The sequence below is a fragment of the Salvelinus namaycush genome, chromosome 13, assembly GCF_016432855.1.
Source record: "Salvelinus namaycush isolate Seneca chromosome 13, SaNama_1.0, whole genome shotgun sequence".
NCBI lineage: Eukaryota > Metazoa > Chordata > Actinopteri > Salmoniformes > Salmonidae > Salvelinus > Salvelinus namaycush.
In genome coordinates this window covers 25230944-25246744 of record NC_052319.1, presented here as the reverse complement: position 1 = coordinate 25246744, position 15801 = coordinate 25230944, and the positions used below count along the sequence as shown (strand labels likewise).

Here is a 15801-nt window from a genome sequence, read left to right as displayed (position 1 = left end):
TATGTGTGTCATTCAGAGGGTCAATGGGCAAGACAAAAGATTTAAGTGCCTTTGAACGGTGTATTTTATTAGGTTCCAGGCACACAGGTCAAGAACTGCAACGCTGCTGTTTTTTTTAACGCTCAACAGTTTCCTGTGCATATCAGGAATGGTCCACCACCCAAAGGACAACTTAACACAACTGTGGGAAGCATTGTTGTCAACATGGGTCAGCATGTGGAACTCTTTCGACACCTTATAGAGTCCATGCACCAATGAATTGAGCCTGTTCTGAGGGCAAAAGGAGGAGGGTGCATGCAACTCAATATTAGGAAGGTGTTCCTAATGTTTTGTACATACTGTATATCATTATCTTAGGAGAGTCAATGGCATACTTCTCTCTATTGGATCAAGTATCAAAGACACTCAGAAATTGGGCCTGCAGGAAGCTGACGTCTGTTTGTGTTTCCCTGCTGTATCAGCATTTTCTCTCTGACTCTCTTTCTCTAACCACCTTGCTCAAGAGCAGAATGGCAGATTTTTCCACCTTGCCGGCTCTGAACCAGTGACCGTTCAGTTATTGGCCCAATGTGCTTAACCGCTAGGCTACCTGCTTAAAGGGGGTTTCTAGTCAGCCAGCCAGGAGGGTGTGGACTTTTCTCTCTCTTAGAAGATACTTAAACACTAGTGCAGCAGACAAGTGTTAAGTGTTCTTGGCTTTTGGCTGTAGAAAAACTTATTCACAGACCCAGAGGAGCAAGATAATAATCTGTCCAACTGTGTTGACTCACAGGGTATTTTCCCTTCTATTGGAAGATACAGTAGATAGGCCAATTGATATGATATTCCATGGATGGACTGGTGCTTTTGTGGGGTTTGTCTGTGTGGAATGGGAGGCAGGAAAAGATAGAGGGGCTGGGAGAGAGACAGGCAGGGAGAGGGGGCGGTTGTGAAAATAGACCAGAGTAGAGCGGAGCCAACGAACTAGGGGTGTGTCAAAATGGCTCCCAACACAGCACAGTGTGATATTTCTATTTTTAACACAGTTGCCTGCCGTGTTCTGCCCTGTCAACTTCTCTCTGCTCTGTGTCTCCTGCCTGTTGAGTGTCAGTCAGTCCATTGACGCTAGTGGCTCTGCTGTGGGACTGGAGTGAGTGGAACGGGGCCAGAACACCACTGATGAAACATACACCTTTCAACGGAACTGGATTTTATAACACCTGTTGGACGAGGGGGGACTCTCTACTGTGGTTTTTGTTTGGTCACTCTACCTTCAAAGGAAATATTGAAGGACTGTTGCTGTTGAGTTGTGAAGTCCCCAGAGACTGAAGTGAGAGAATAGGAGACAGACAAGGATTTTCAGGATCCAGGAAGCAGAGAGGGGACAGTAGAGGCTGTAAATTTCTTACGTTTGGACAGGGGAGACAATGTCTAACAAAGGTGACACTGGAGGTCAACCTGCTGCCACAACAACAATCAGCACTATTGCCGTGCAAGCTGGCGACTCTCAGATTATTGTCACTGTGCTCAAGGTACCGACCTTCTAAAATATTATTTAGTTGTGACTTTGGGTTGTCTTTAGCTGTCTTTAATTGCCTTTTTAAGAGTATTTTGGGTCCTTTAAAGCACTATATAAAACCCATTTATTCTTCTCACGTTTGTAGATATCTCAGGTGAACAGAACTTGTTCTAAGAAATGTTTGGATGTATGCCTCTCAGAACTCTACTTTGGTCAGAAATGGTTGATCAGGCCATGAAAAAAATGATGGATGGAGAAGATCAGTATTTACAAGCAGTTTTAACAGAAAGGTTGTCCAACATGACCATAGTGTTATGAAGATATAACAACAACAACGGGGTATAATTCAGTGTCAGGCTAGATTATTGATCTGTCTGAATCTGACAGACACTGACCTCACAGTGTTCAGCCATCTGCATCCATCGATCTTCTTTCCAAAGTGCTGCTGCTAATAGAGGGTGTGTTCCAAAAGGCACCCTATTCCCTTTATGGTGCCTCGGTCTGGTCTGTTCAAAAGTAGTGCACTAACCTATATAGGGAATAGGGTGCCATTTGGGATGCACCCAGAGAAAGGCATTTAATGTTGTCAGTGATGTCACAAGCTCACATAGTCCTCATTGTTCAGCTGGTGTCCTGAAGTGTCAATAGCTCTCTCTGTTTGTCCATTAAGCTTATAGGAAACATTTCCTAGCCAAACCAGAAGGCTTATATCAATGCCTCACATACTAACACCATGTACATCTCAACATGTAGGCAGCCCTGCAGGGCTTTCCCACAGTAGTAATAAAACAATGGACATTAGATCTTAAGCATTTTTTTAAAAGTTTACCTTTCAATGTTTTTATTTTCCCACATACCTGTGTGAAATACATTCTAAATGTGTAGGAAAGATATTAGATATGGTAAAACAGAAACAGAGGAGATGGTTTTCAAATATGACAAATCTTTTTTTTGCCTATATTTTGTTTGAAAAGAGAGAGATGTTTGTTGGCCTCTGTTGTATCCTCTGCCATCAATTTTGTTGACCACTTTTGGTTGTGAAGGGGATGGCGTTCCCCTGCGTTCCGAGGCCCCTTTAAACTGACTGCCACAGCCACAGCTGCAATCTAAGGCATGCAATGATTAAAGAGCAAAACATGCCTAGTAAGAAATAATCTCTACAGCTAGCACAGACATAGTTACATTGCCCATGCTCACTCTGTGGCTGTAACCACATAACCACCGTGGTTATTGACAAATCAATTATTGTGTAAGTGAAATGATTCCTTACATTTGAGACAACATAGGCTACTGTAACGGCTGTCGAAGTCGTTCTCCTCCTCAGACGAGGAGGAGCATGGATCGGACCAACACGCAGAGTGGAAAGTGGTCATATTTTAATTAACGTAAACTGAACACTTACACATACAAAAACAACAAACGTGACAAAACCGAAAACAGTCCCGTGTGGCACGAACACTGACACGAGATACAAACACCCACAAAAACCACGTGAATCACAGGCTGCCTAAGTATGATTCTCAATCAGGGACAACGAATGACAGCTGTCTCTGATTGAGAATCATACCCGGCCGAACACAAACATCCCAACAAGAAAATAACACATCGACAACCCACCCCAACTCACGCCCTGACCAACTAAATAAATACAAGAAAAGGAAAAACCGGTCAGGAACGTGACAGCTACTCTAAATCTTGAGACACCCATACATCTTGTAATTTGGCTTAACAGCTGTTGGTGATCCTCGCAGTGCCCATGCGTACAATGTGGCTGTAACCACCACGGTCGTCATTGACAAATCAATTACTGTAATGTCTATTCAAATGTCCAATGTATGTCACACTGGAGACATTATAGGCATATAGTTTAGCATAAACTACAAACACGATGTAGTAATACTGTCATATAGGCTGCAGCAACAGCTGTTGGTGCTTTTGACTTTCAGAGTGACACTTTAAAGAAAAGCTTAACTTTGAGATAATTTGGAGTTAATATGTCACCCATAGAGGTATCAGTATCAGTAATTACAGCAAAGGAATTCCTAAGTCAGTTTAATGGTTTGATATTGTCGTCACCTGTCCTAGATGGCACAATATTCCCTATATAGTGCACTACTTTTGACCAGGGTCCATATCAATCAATCAATCAATCAAATGTATTTATAAAGCCCTTCTTACATCAGCCGATGTCACAAAGTACTGTACAGAAACCCAGCTTAAAACCCCAAACAGCAAGCAATGCAGGTGTAGAAGCACGGTGGCTAGGAAAAACTCCCTAGAAAGGCCAGAACCTAAAGAAGAAACCTAGAGAGGACCCAGGCTATGAGGGGTGGCCAGTCCTCTTCTGGCTGTGTCGGGTGGAGATTATAACAGAACATGGCCAAGATGTTCAAATGTTCATAGATGACCAGCAGGGTCAAATAATAATAATCACAGTGGTTGTCGAGGGTGCAACAGGTCAGCACCTCAGGAGTAAATGGCAGTTGGCTTTTCATAGCCGATCACTCAGAGTATCTCTACCGCTCCTGCTGTCTCTAGAGAGTTGAAAACAGCAGGTCTGGGACAGGTAACACGTCCGGTGAACAGGTCAGGGCTTCATAGCCGCAGGCAGAACAGTTGAAACTGGAGCAGCAGCACGGCCAGGTGGACTGGGGACAGCAAGGAGTCATCAGGCCAGGTAGTCCTGAGGCATGGTCCTAGGGCTCAGCTCCTCCGAGAGAGAGAAATAAAGAGAGAAAAAGAGAGAGAGAATTAGAGAGAGCATACTTAAAATCACACAGGACACCAGATAAGACAGGAGAAATACTCCAGATATAACAGACTGACCCTGGCCCCCCGACACATAAACTACTGCAGCATAAATACTGGAGGCTGAGACAGGAGGGGTCGGGAGACACTAAATACTATGTCCGACGATACCCCCGGACATGGCCAAACAGTCGGATATAACCCCACCCACATTTCCAAAGCACAGCCCCTACCACTAGAGGGATATCTTCAACCACCAACTTACCATCCTGAGACAAGGCTAAGTATAGCCCACAAAGATCTCCGCCACGGCACAACCCGGACAGGAAGATCACGTCAGTGACTCAACCCACTCAAGTGACGAACCCCTCCTAGGGACGGCATGGAAGAGCACCAGTAAGCCAGTGACTCATCCCCTGTAATAGGGTTAGAGGCAGATAATCCCAGTGGAGAGAGGGGAACCAGCCAGGCAGAGACAGCAAGGGCAGTTCGTTGCTCCAGTGCCTTTCTGTTCACCTTCATACTCCTGGGCCAAACTGCACTCAATCATAGGACCTACTGAAGAGATTAGTCTTCAATAAAGACTTTAAGGTTGAGACCAAGTCTGGGTCTCTCACATGGGTAGGCAGACCATTCCATAAAAATGGAGCTCTATAGAAGAAAGCCCTGCCTCCAGCTGTTTGCTTAGATATTCTAGGGACAATAAGGAGGCCTGCGTCTTGTGACCGTAGCGTACGTGTACGTATGTACGGCAGGATCAAATTGGAAAGATAGGTAGGAGCAAGCCCATGTAATGCTTTGTAGGCTAGCAGTAAAACCTTGAAATCAGCCCTTGCCTTAACAGGAAGCCAGTGTAGAGAGGCTAGCACTGGAGAAATATGATCACATTTTTTGGTTCTAGTTCAAGATTAATTGTCAGATCCAACAGAAGATCTCTTTGTTTCTTGGGACCTGGAACAAGAATCTCTGTTTTGTCTGAGTTTAAAAGTAGAACATTTGCAGCCATCCACTTCCTTATGTCTGAAACACAGGCTTCCAGGGAGTGCAATTTTGGGGCTTCACCATGTTACATCAAAATGTACAGCTGTGTGTCATCCGCATAGCACTGAAAGTTAACATTATGTTTCCGAATGACATCACCAAGAGGTAAAATATATAGTGAAAACAATAGTGGTCCTAAAACGGAGCCTTGAGGAACACCGAAATGTACAGTTGATTTGTCAGAGGACAAACCATCCACAGAGACAAACTGATATCTTTCCAACAGTTAAGATCTAAACCAGGCCAGAACTTGTCCATGTAGACTAATTTGGGTTTCCAATCTCTCCAAAAGAATGTGGTGATCGATGGTATCAAAGGCAGAACTAAGGTCTAGGAGCACGAGGACAGATGCAGAGCCTCGGTCTGACGCCATTAAAAGGTCATTTACCACCTTCACAAGTGCAGTCTCAGTGCTATGATGGGGTCTAAAACCAGACTGAAGCGTTTCGTATACATTGTTTGTCTTCAGGAAGGCAGTGAGTTGCTGCGCAACAGCTTTTTAATTGTTTTTTGAGAGGAATGGGAGATTCGATATAGGCCGATAGTTTTGTATATTTTCTGGGTCAAGGTTTGGCTTTTTCAAGAGAGGCTTTATTACTGCCACTTTTAGTGAGTTTGGTACACATCCGGTGGATAGAGAGCTGTTTATTATGTTCAACATAGGAGGGCCAAGCACAGGAAGCAGCTCTTTCAGTAGTTTAGTTGGAATAGGGTCAAGTATGAAGCTTGAAGGTTTAGAGGCCATGATTATTTTCATCAATGTGTCAAGAGATATAGTACTAAAAAACTTGAGTGTCTCCCTAGGTCCTGGCAGAGTTGTGCAGACTCTGGACAACTGAGCTTTGGAGGAATACGCAGATTTGAAGAGGAGTCCATAATTTGCTTTCTAATGATCATGATCTTTTCCTCAAAGAAGTTCATGAATGTATCACTGCTGAAATGAAAGCCATCCTCTCTTGGGGAATGTTGCTTTTTAGTTAGCTTTGCGACAGTATCAAAAATTAATTTTGGATTGTTCATATTTTCCTCAATTAAGTTGGACAAATAGGATGATCGAGCAGCAGTGAGGGCACTTCGATACTGCATGGTACTGTCTTTCCAAGCTAGTCGGAAGACTTCCAGTTTGGTGTAGCGCCATTTGCATTCCAATTTTCTGGAAGCTTGCTTCAGAGCTCGGGTATTTTCTGTATAACAGGGAGCTAGTTTCTTATGACAAATGTTTTTTGTTTATAGGGGTGCGACTGCATCTAGGGTATTGCACAAGGTTAAACTGAGTTCCTCAGTTAGGTGGTTAACTGATTTTTGTACTCTGACGTCCTTGGGTAGGTGGAGGGAGTCTGGAAGGGCATCTATGAATCTTTGGGTTGTCCGAGAATTTATAGCATGACTTTTGATGCTCCTTGGTTGGGGTCTGAGCAGATTATTTGTTGCGGTTGCAATCATAATAAAATGGTGGTCCAATATTCCAGGATTATGAGGAAAAACATTAAGATCCACAACATTTATTCCACGGGACAAAACTAGGTCCAGAGTATGACTGTGGCAGTGAGTAGGTCCGGAGACATTTTGGACAAAACCCACTGAGTCTATGATGGCTCCGAAAGCCTTTTGGAGTGGGTCTGTGGACTTTTCCATGTGAATTTTAAAGTCACCAAAAATTTGAATATTATCTGCCATGACTACAAGGTCCGATAGGAATTCAGGGAACTCAGTGAGGAACGCTGTATATGGCCCAGGAGGCCTATAAACAGTATCTATAAAAAGTGATTGAGTAGGCTGCATAGATTAATGACTAGAAGCTCAAAAGACGAAAACATAGCAAATTTCCATTTCTCAAAAAGAAATACTATCATAAATGTGATCAACACATCAGCCTTTGCGGGATGCGCGGGGGATTTAGTCACTAGTGTAACCAAGAGGTGAAGCCTCATTTAAACACAGTAAATTCATCAGGCTTAAGCCTTGTTTCAGTCAGGCCAATCACATCAAGATTATGATCAGTGATTAGTTCATTGACTATAACTGCCTTGGAAGTGAGGGATCTAACATTAAGTAGCCCTATTTTGAGATGTGAGGTATCACAATCTCTTTCAATAATGGCAGGAATGGAGGAGATCTTTATTCCAATGAGATTGCTAAGGTGAACACCGCCATGTTTAGTTTTGCCCAACCCAGGTCGAGGCACAGACACGGTCTCAATGGAGATAGCTGAGCTGACTACACTGACTGTGCTAGTGGCAGACTCCACTAAGCTGGCAGGCTGGCTAACAGCATGCTACCTGGCCTGCACCCTGTCTCATTCTGGAGCTAGGGGAGTTAGAGCCCTGTCTATGTTCGTAGATAAGATGAGAGCACCCTTCCAGCTAGGATGGAGTCCGTCACTCCTCAACAGGCCAGGCTTGGTCCTGTTTGTGGGTGAGTCCCAGAAGAGGGCCACTTATCTACAAATTCTATCTTTTGGGAGGGGCAGAAAACAGTTTTCAACCAGCGATTTTTAAATTTTATTTTATTTAACCGTTATTTAACCAGGAAGTGTCACGGCCGATGCTGGAAGAGGTGGACCAAGGTGCAGCGTGGTGAGCGTACATTACTTTTATTATGGAATGACGGCAACAAAACAATAAACAATACATAAACGACCATGAAGCTTAAGGGCTATAGTGCCACAAACAAAGACAACTACCCACACTGAAAGGAGGGAAAAAGGGCTACCTAAGAATGGTTCCCAATCAGAGACAACGATAGACAGCTGTCCCTGATTGAGAACCATACCTGGCCAAAACATAGAAATAAAGAAACATAGAAAACAAAACATAGAATGCCCTCCCCAAATCACACCCTGACCAAACCAAATAGACATAAAAAGTCTCTAAGGTCAGGGCGTGACAGTACCCCCCCCCCCCCCCCCCTCCAAAGGTGCGGACTCCGGCCGCAAAACCTGAACCTATAGGGGAGGGTCTGGGTGGGCATAGATCCGCGGTGGCGGCTCAGGTGCGGGATGCAGACCCCGCTCCACCTTTGGGTCACCCCACTTTGGTGGCACCTCTGGTGCGGGGACCCTCGTTGCGGGCCCCGGACTGGGCACCCTCGCTGCGGGCCCCGGACTGGGCACCCTCGCTGCGGGCCCCGGACTGGGCACCCTCGCTGCGGGCCCCGGACTGGGGACCGTCGCTGGAGGCTCCGGACTGGGGACCGTCGCTGGAGGCTCCGGACTGAAGACCGTCGCTGGAGGCTCCGGACTGGGGACCCTCGTTCTGGGCCCCGGACTGGGGACCGTCGCTGGAGGCTCCGGACCGGAGACCGTCACTGGAGGCTCCGGACCGGAGACCGTCGCTGGAGGCTCCGGACTGGAGAACGTCACTGGAGGCTCCTTGCCATGGATCTTCACTGGAGGCTTCTTGCCATGGATCATCACTGGAGGCTTCTTGCCATGGATCATCACTGGAGGCTTCGTGCCATGGATCATCACTGGAGGCTTCTTGCCATGGATCATCACTGGAGGCTTCGTGCCATGGATCATCACTGGAGGCTTCTTGCCATGGATCATCACTGGAGGCTTCGTGCCATGGATCATCACTGGAGGCTTCTTGCCATGGATCATCACTGGAGGCTTCATGCCATGGATCATCACTGGAGGCTTCTTGCCATGGATCATCACTGGAGGCTTCGTGCCATGGATCATCACTGGAGGCTTCTTGCCATGGATCATCACTGGAGGCTTCGTGCCATGGATCATCACTGGAGGCTTTGGACTGGAGGGACACACAGGAGGCCTGGCTCTGGGAGCAGGCACAGGACTCACCAGGCTGGGAAGACATACAGGAGGCCTGGTTCTGGGAGCGGGCACAGGATACACTGGGCCGTAGAGGCGCACTGGAGGTCTCGGGCGTAGAGCCTGCACAACCCGTCCTGGCTGGATGGTTACTTTGGCCCGGCACGTGCGGGGCGCAGGCACAGGACGCACTGGGTTGTGCAGACGCACCGGAGATACAGTGCGCAGAGCCGGCGCAGGATATCCTGAGCCGTAGAGATGTACTGGCGGCCAGATGCGCTGAGCCGGCACCCTCCGACCTGGCTGGATGCCCACTTTAGCCCGGCTGATTCAGGGAGCTGGAGGGTTAGCGCACCTGGCTGTGAACGCGCACTGGAGGCACTGTGCGCTCCATTGCATAACACGGTGCCTGACCAGTACGACGCTTGCCACGGTAAGCACGGGGAGTTGGCTCAGGTCTATAACCCGACTCCGCCAATCTCCCCGTGTGCCCTCCCCAAAAATGTTTTGGGGGCTGCCTCTCGGGCTTCCTTGCTAGCCGTGTTCCCTCGTAATGATGGGCCCCTTTAACAGCTGCCTCCGCCTTCCTGGCTGCTTCCACCTGTTCCCATGGAAGGCGATCCCTTCCGGCCAGGATCTCCTCCCATGTCCAGTCCTCCTTTTTACCACGCTGCTTGGTCCTTTTGTGGTGGGTAGTTCTGTCACGGCCGTCAAAAGAAGTGGACCAAGGTGCAGCGTGGTAAGCGTACATATTCCTTTTTATTTGGATATCGCCAACAAAACAATAAACAATGCAAAAACGACCGTGAAGCTTAAGGGCTATAGTGCCACAAACAAAGACAACTACCCACACTGAAAGGAGGGAAAAAGGGCTACCTAAGTATGGTTGCCAATCAGAGACAACGATAGACAGCTGTCCCTGATTGAGAACCATACCTGGCCAAAACATAGAAATAAAGAAACATAGAAAACAAAACATAGAATGCCCACCCCAAATCATACCCTGACCAAACCAAATAGAGACATAAAAAGGCTCTCTAAGGTCAGGGCGTGACAGGAAGGGCTCATTGAGATTTAAAATCTATTTTTCAAGAGCATCCTGACCAAGATAGGCAGCACCAAGTCATTACAAAAATTACAGACAAACTACATGAAAAACTACAAGTAATCTAGTAAAAACCATAGAATTCACAAGAGTATTACAAAATCAAAAACAGCAAATTAAAAACATTGACAGGTCAGGGAATCAGTCTCAAGATCATTCATCAGTGATTTAAAAATACCAATCGGGACAAGTTCTTCCAGTTTAAAAGTATTTTGTAAGACGTTCCAAGACGATGGCGCAGAGTACATAAAAGCCCTTTTACCAAATTCAGTTCGGACATTTGGAACAGTTAGCAGGATAAAGTCCAGCGAACGAAGAGAGTACCCACCACATTTCTGAACAATAAAAATGCCCACATAAAAAGGTAGTAAACCCAAAATGGCTTTGTAAATAAAAGTATACCAGTGACTGAGCCTACGAGTGACTAGAGAAGGCCAGCCAACCCTGGTATACAAAGTGCAGTGGTGCGTAAGGGTTTTGCAGTTTAAAATAAATCTCAAAGTGCCATGGTAAAGGGTGTCAATTGATCTCAAACACTGAGCGGAAGCATTCATATATAAAATCCCAATTTCAGCTTCAATTTTTTTGTAAGTTGTTGAATATGCAATTTAAAAGAGAGGCCGTCATCAATTAAAATTCGAAGATATTTATATGAGGTTACAACCTCAATCTCCTTGCCCTGACAGGTAGTAATAGGTGAAAGGTTCAGAGGCCTATTTCTTGCTTTAGAAATCACCATTAGTTTAGTTTTGTCAGTATTGAGGATAAGCTTCAATTAACCCAAGGTATGTTGAACAGTATAAAAAGCAGTTTGCAAGTTCTGGAAAGCTTTTGTAAGAGACGAGGCACAACAGTAAATAACATTATCATCAGCATAAAAATGAAGTTGCGCATTTTGGACATTTTTGTCTAAATTATTTATATAAATAGTGAATAAGAGAGGACCAAGTACAGAGCCTTGGGGCACACCATTAAAGACAGACAATTTAACAGACATAAGCCCATCAAATTGAGTGCACTGAGTTCTATCAGACAGAGAGTTAGCAAACCATGCAACTGAATGCTCCGAAAGACCTACACTCGACAATCTCTGCCTTAGAATAGCATGATCAACTGTATCAAAAGCCTTAGAGAGATCAATAAAAAGTGAGACACAGTACTGTTTTTTGTCAAGGGCTTCAGTGATATCATTTAAAACCTTCATGGCTGCTGTAATTGTGCTATGCTTCTTCCTGAAGCCTGATTGGTACATTGATAAAATAGAGTTAGTAAATAAAAACACTTTTAGCTGTTCACTCACAAGGGTTTCAAGTATTTTCACCAGAGGTGACAGCTTTGAGATTGGCCTATAATTATTTAAAGAGTTGGATCTCTCCCTTTTAAAAGTGGTAGGACAAATGCTGATTTCCTGATTTTCGGAATTGCATTACATTCCAGGGTTAGATTGAACAGATATGTAAGTGGTTCAGCTATGAAATCAGCTGCCAGATTTAAAAAGCAGAGATCCAAAAGATCAGGACCTGCAGGCTTTCTCTGATCTAAGGATTTCAGGGCTTTATGTACCACCTGCACTGAGAATGGCAAAAAGCTAAAGGTTTGACCAGCTCTCACTGGTTCATCCACACAGGGTTGTACAGAGACAGAGATCACTGAATCAAACAGCCTACCAGATGATACAAAGTGCTCATTGAAACAATTCAGCATTTCAGTTTTGTCATATACAGCAACAGAGTCCTTCAAAACACATGCCGGTAATTCATTAACATTACTGTTACGACATAGACTTAATAGCCTTCCAAAACTTTCTAGGGTCATTCAGGTTATCGGTGGTAACAGACATAAAATATTCAGACTTGGCCTTCCTGAGAAGAAAATAACACTTGTTTCATAACTGCCTAAAAATAAGCCAATCAGCATCAGAACATGATTTCCTTGCTTTAGCCTAGGCTAGATTACGGTCGTGAATAATACAAGACAGCTCAGAAGAAAACCATGGATTATCCCGCCCTTTAATCCTGAACCTGCGGAATGGGGCATGTTTGTTTACTATTTGGAAAAAACCATCATGAAAGAATATCCAGGCAGTTTCCACATCAGGGATAAGCTAAATCTTGCTCCAGTTAAAATAAAACAAATCATGAAAGAAAGCCTGCTCATTAAAACACTTCAAATTTCTCTTCCGAATAAAACGTGGGTTTGTTTTAGGAACCTTAGTATTTCTAACAGCAACAACAGCACAATGGTCACTTAAATCATTACAAAAAACACCAACCGCAGAATATTTATGTGGAATATTTGTAAATATCAAATCAATCAGGGTAGATTTGGGCATTTAAGATTTGGGCGAGTGGGTGAGTTAATCAACTGGGTAAGATTCATAGAATTACAAAACATTTTTAAATCATCAGACACCGGCTTTAACCAACACCAGTTGAGATCACCAATCAAGATAATTTCACTGTAAAGAAGTTTAGACATAAGGTGCGTCAAAGAAGAAAATGCATCACCGAGAGCAGAGAACGGTCTATAACAGCCAATCACAGTTATAGAGAGACCCTTTGAAACCTCAATATTCAAAGCAAGAAATTCCAACTGTTTACAAATAGTTTCAGACTTTGCCACACTTACAGGGAATTTAGTTTTTACATATATAGCCACACCCCCACCTTTCTTAACTCGATCAGTGCGATAAACATTGTAACCACTTATACAAATATCCTTATCAAAAACAGACTTGCTGAGCCAGGTTTCAGAAAACACAATTACATCAGTATCAGTTGATTTAGCCCAAATCCTAACCCCATCAATTTTTGACAACAGGCTGCGTACATTTAAATGAAAAATACCAAAACCAGATGTAGATTTAAAATCAGAGGGGGTTTGGTTGCATATACCTGATTGCATATCAGGGCCAGGGTTAGGTTGCACGTTACCTGATATCAACAACAGAAGAATAACTAGGCACCTCTGTTTAATAACCTTGCACGGCTTCTCTTTTTTAAGAGACCTACTGCAAGCAAATTCTACAAGTGAGTTTCCAGACAATACAAAACAGTCATTTAAAACGATTAGACTTTGGTAGTGACACAAATTCGTACTGTTCACATCATGCCACAAATACATCGGCACTTGGACGATTGGACCAAGTGAAAAAGAGCGAATTCATGCAGACAAAATGTCTAATGGACGGGAGAGCACATTGTCAGATCTACTCACCCTGCGACAATGTTCGTTTTCTCCAGAGTTCAGTAAAGTCAGTGCACAAAGCAATACCACGAAAATTGTCATTTTCTCTGACAAATGTAAAAAAAATAGAGGCCAACGAAGGTAAGGGGAGAGAGGGACAGCGTATATGTATGAGTCTGAATGTGAGTATTTGCGCGTGTGAGTAGATTGGGTGTTGAGGTCGATTGAGAGAACGGGTTGGGGATTGTTGAGCTGCCACTGACAGCCAGGCGAAGAGCAAAAAGGAGCAGCTTGGACGAGACACTCCGCAGATGAAGAAGGAACTCAGGCCAGCCAGAGATAGGGTTACTTTGGTAAACTTCAAGTAATGAAGTGCCGAGTTGAGGGAGACCCGTGATCTTTACACCAGCAAAAACAAAATAATTTGCACTACACAACAAGGAAGTAACTCAACCATAAATAAATAGGTTATTAGTAGGTTAAAATGTACTAGTCACAGACAAACGACTTGACATGCTGCCATCTTGGATTTTGAGTTGTGAGACTCTGCTGTAGAGCTCATCACTCCCCCTAACTGGGAGGGGGCCAGAGACAATTACTCGATGCCGACACATCTTTCTAGCTGATTTACACGCTGAAGCTATGTTGCGCTTGGTGACCTCTGACTGTTTCATCCTAACATCGTTGGTGCCGACGTGGATAACAATATCCCTATACTCTCTACACTCGCCATAGGGATTCTGGTCAAAAGTAGTACACTATGTAGTGAATAGGGTGTCATTTGGGATGCAGACTCTGAAGGTGTTCCCGGGACACGACAGTTTAGTGGAAAAGGAGCCCCAGGTTGCGGAAGACAGACCTATTTCCAAGCGGTGTTTACACACTGTGAAATTCACAGGGAGACCATGTGGGTGTTCACAGGTATAATGTTACACCAACCTGCCCTGCTCACAGTCGGAACATAAACAACATGTAACATGGCCTTGGCAGGGCAACACAAACAGACCTCTCCATCCTGCTGGTCTAACTTGGATGAGTCTCTTTGATACATAGTAGTACATTCATTGATCCAATGGACGCAGACAGGCTATTTACTCCTACAATATGGGATGAAATATGTACTGAAAACATAAGGGAGAAAACAAACAACTCCTTCCGTAAAGTTGAGTGTGTGTTTTGTTGTGTGTGTGTCTGTGTTTTGTACTGTAGTGTGGGGAACTGGTGAAGCTGCAGTTGACTGAAGCCAATCCCAACCTGCTGGAGATCGGCAGCAACCAGGACGAAACAAAGAAACTGCTGGATGAACACCAGCAGCTCCTGATCAAACTCAAGGTAATAATCTCATTAGGAATACAGTAGAGCGACATACAACTAATGTGTCAGCTCAGGTGACATAAGTACACTATTCTGTTATTGATACTCTATGTCACTATTTGGACATATTCGAATGAGACCATGCTGGGCCACGAGGATGAGCTGCCCATTGGGCATATTACACTGAACAAAAATGTAAATGCAACATGCAACAATTTCAAAGATTTTACTGAGTTCATATAAGGAAATCAGTCAATTGAAATAAATAAATTATACCTATGGATTTCACATAATTGGGAATACAGATTTGCATCTGTTGGTCACTAAAGGTAGAGGCTTTGATCATAAAACCAATCAGTATCTGGTATGACCACCATTTGCCTCATGCAGCGCAACACAGGTCCTTCGCATAGAGTTGATCAGGCTGTTGATTGTGGCCTGCGGAATGTTGTCCCTCTCCTCTTCAATGGCTGTGCGAAGTTGCTGGATATTGGCGGGAACTGGAACACACTGTCGTACACGTCGATCCACAGCATCCCAAACATGCTCAATGGGTGACATGTCTGGTGAGTATGCAAGCCATGGAAGAACTGGGACATTTTCAGCTTTCAGGAATTGTGTAGAGGTCTTTACGACATGGGTGATGGCGGCGGCTGAATGGCACGGCAATGGGCCTCTTGATCTCGTCAAGGTATCTCTGTGCACTCAAATTGCCATCGATAAAATGCAATTGTGTTCATTGTCTGTAGCTTATGCCTGCCCATATTATAACCCCACTGCCACCAGGGAGCACTGTTCACAACGTTGACGACAGCAAACCGCTCGCCCACACAACGCCATACATGCTGTCTGCCATCTGCCCTGTACAGTTGAAACCGGGATTCATCTGTGAACAGCACACATCTCCAGCATGCCAGTGGCCATCAAGGGTGAGCATTTGCCCATTGAAGTCAGGTCAAGAACCTGGTGAGAACAACAAGCACGCAGATGAGGTTTCTGATAGTTTGTGCAAAAATTATTTGGCTGTGCAAACCCACAGTTTCATCAGCTGTCCAGGTGGCAGGTCTCAGACAACCCGGTGGATGTGGAGGTCCTAGGCTGGCGTGGTCACACATGGTCTGCGGTTGTGAGGCCGGT

At 44.7% G+C, this 15801-nt stretch overlaps 1 protein-coding gene across 1 annotated transcript in view; it reads left to right on the top strand.

Annotated features, from left to right (window-relative positions):
- Nucleotides 1-1406: 1406 nt before the first annotated feature.
- LOC120058050 (coiled-coil domain-containing protein 141-like) overlaps nt 1407-15801 on the top strand; it is a 53853-nt gene continuing 39458 nt past the window's right edge. The window contains exons 1-2 of the mRNA XM_039006531.1: nt 1407-1511; nt 14560-14682. Of these exons, the coding sequence (XP_038862459.1) occupies nt 1407-1511; nt 14560-14682 (228 nt within the window). The remainder of the gene's footprint in view (nt 1512-14559; nt 14683-15801) is intronic.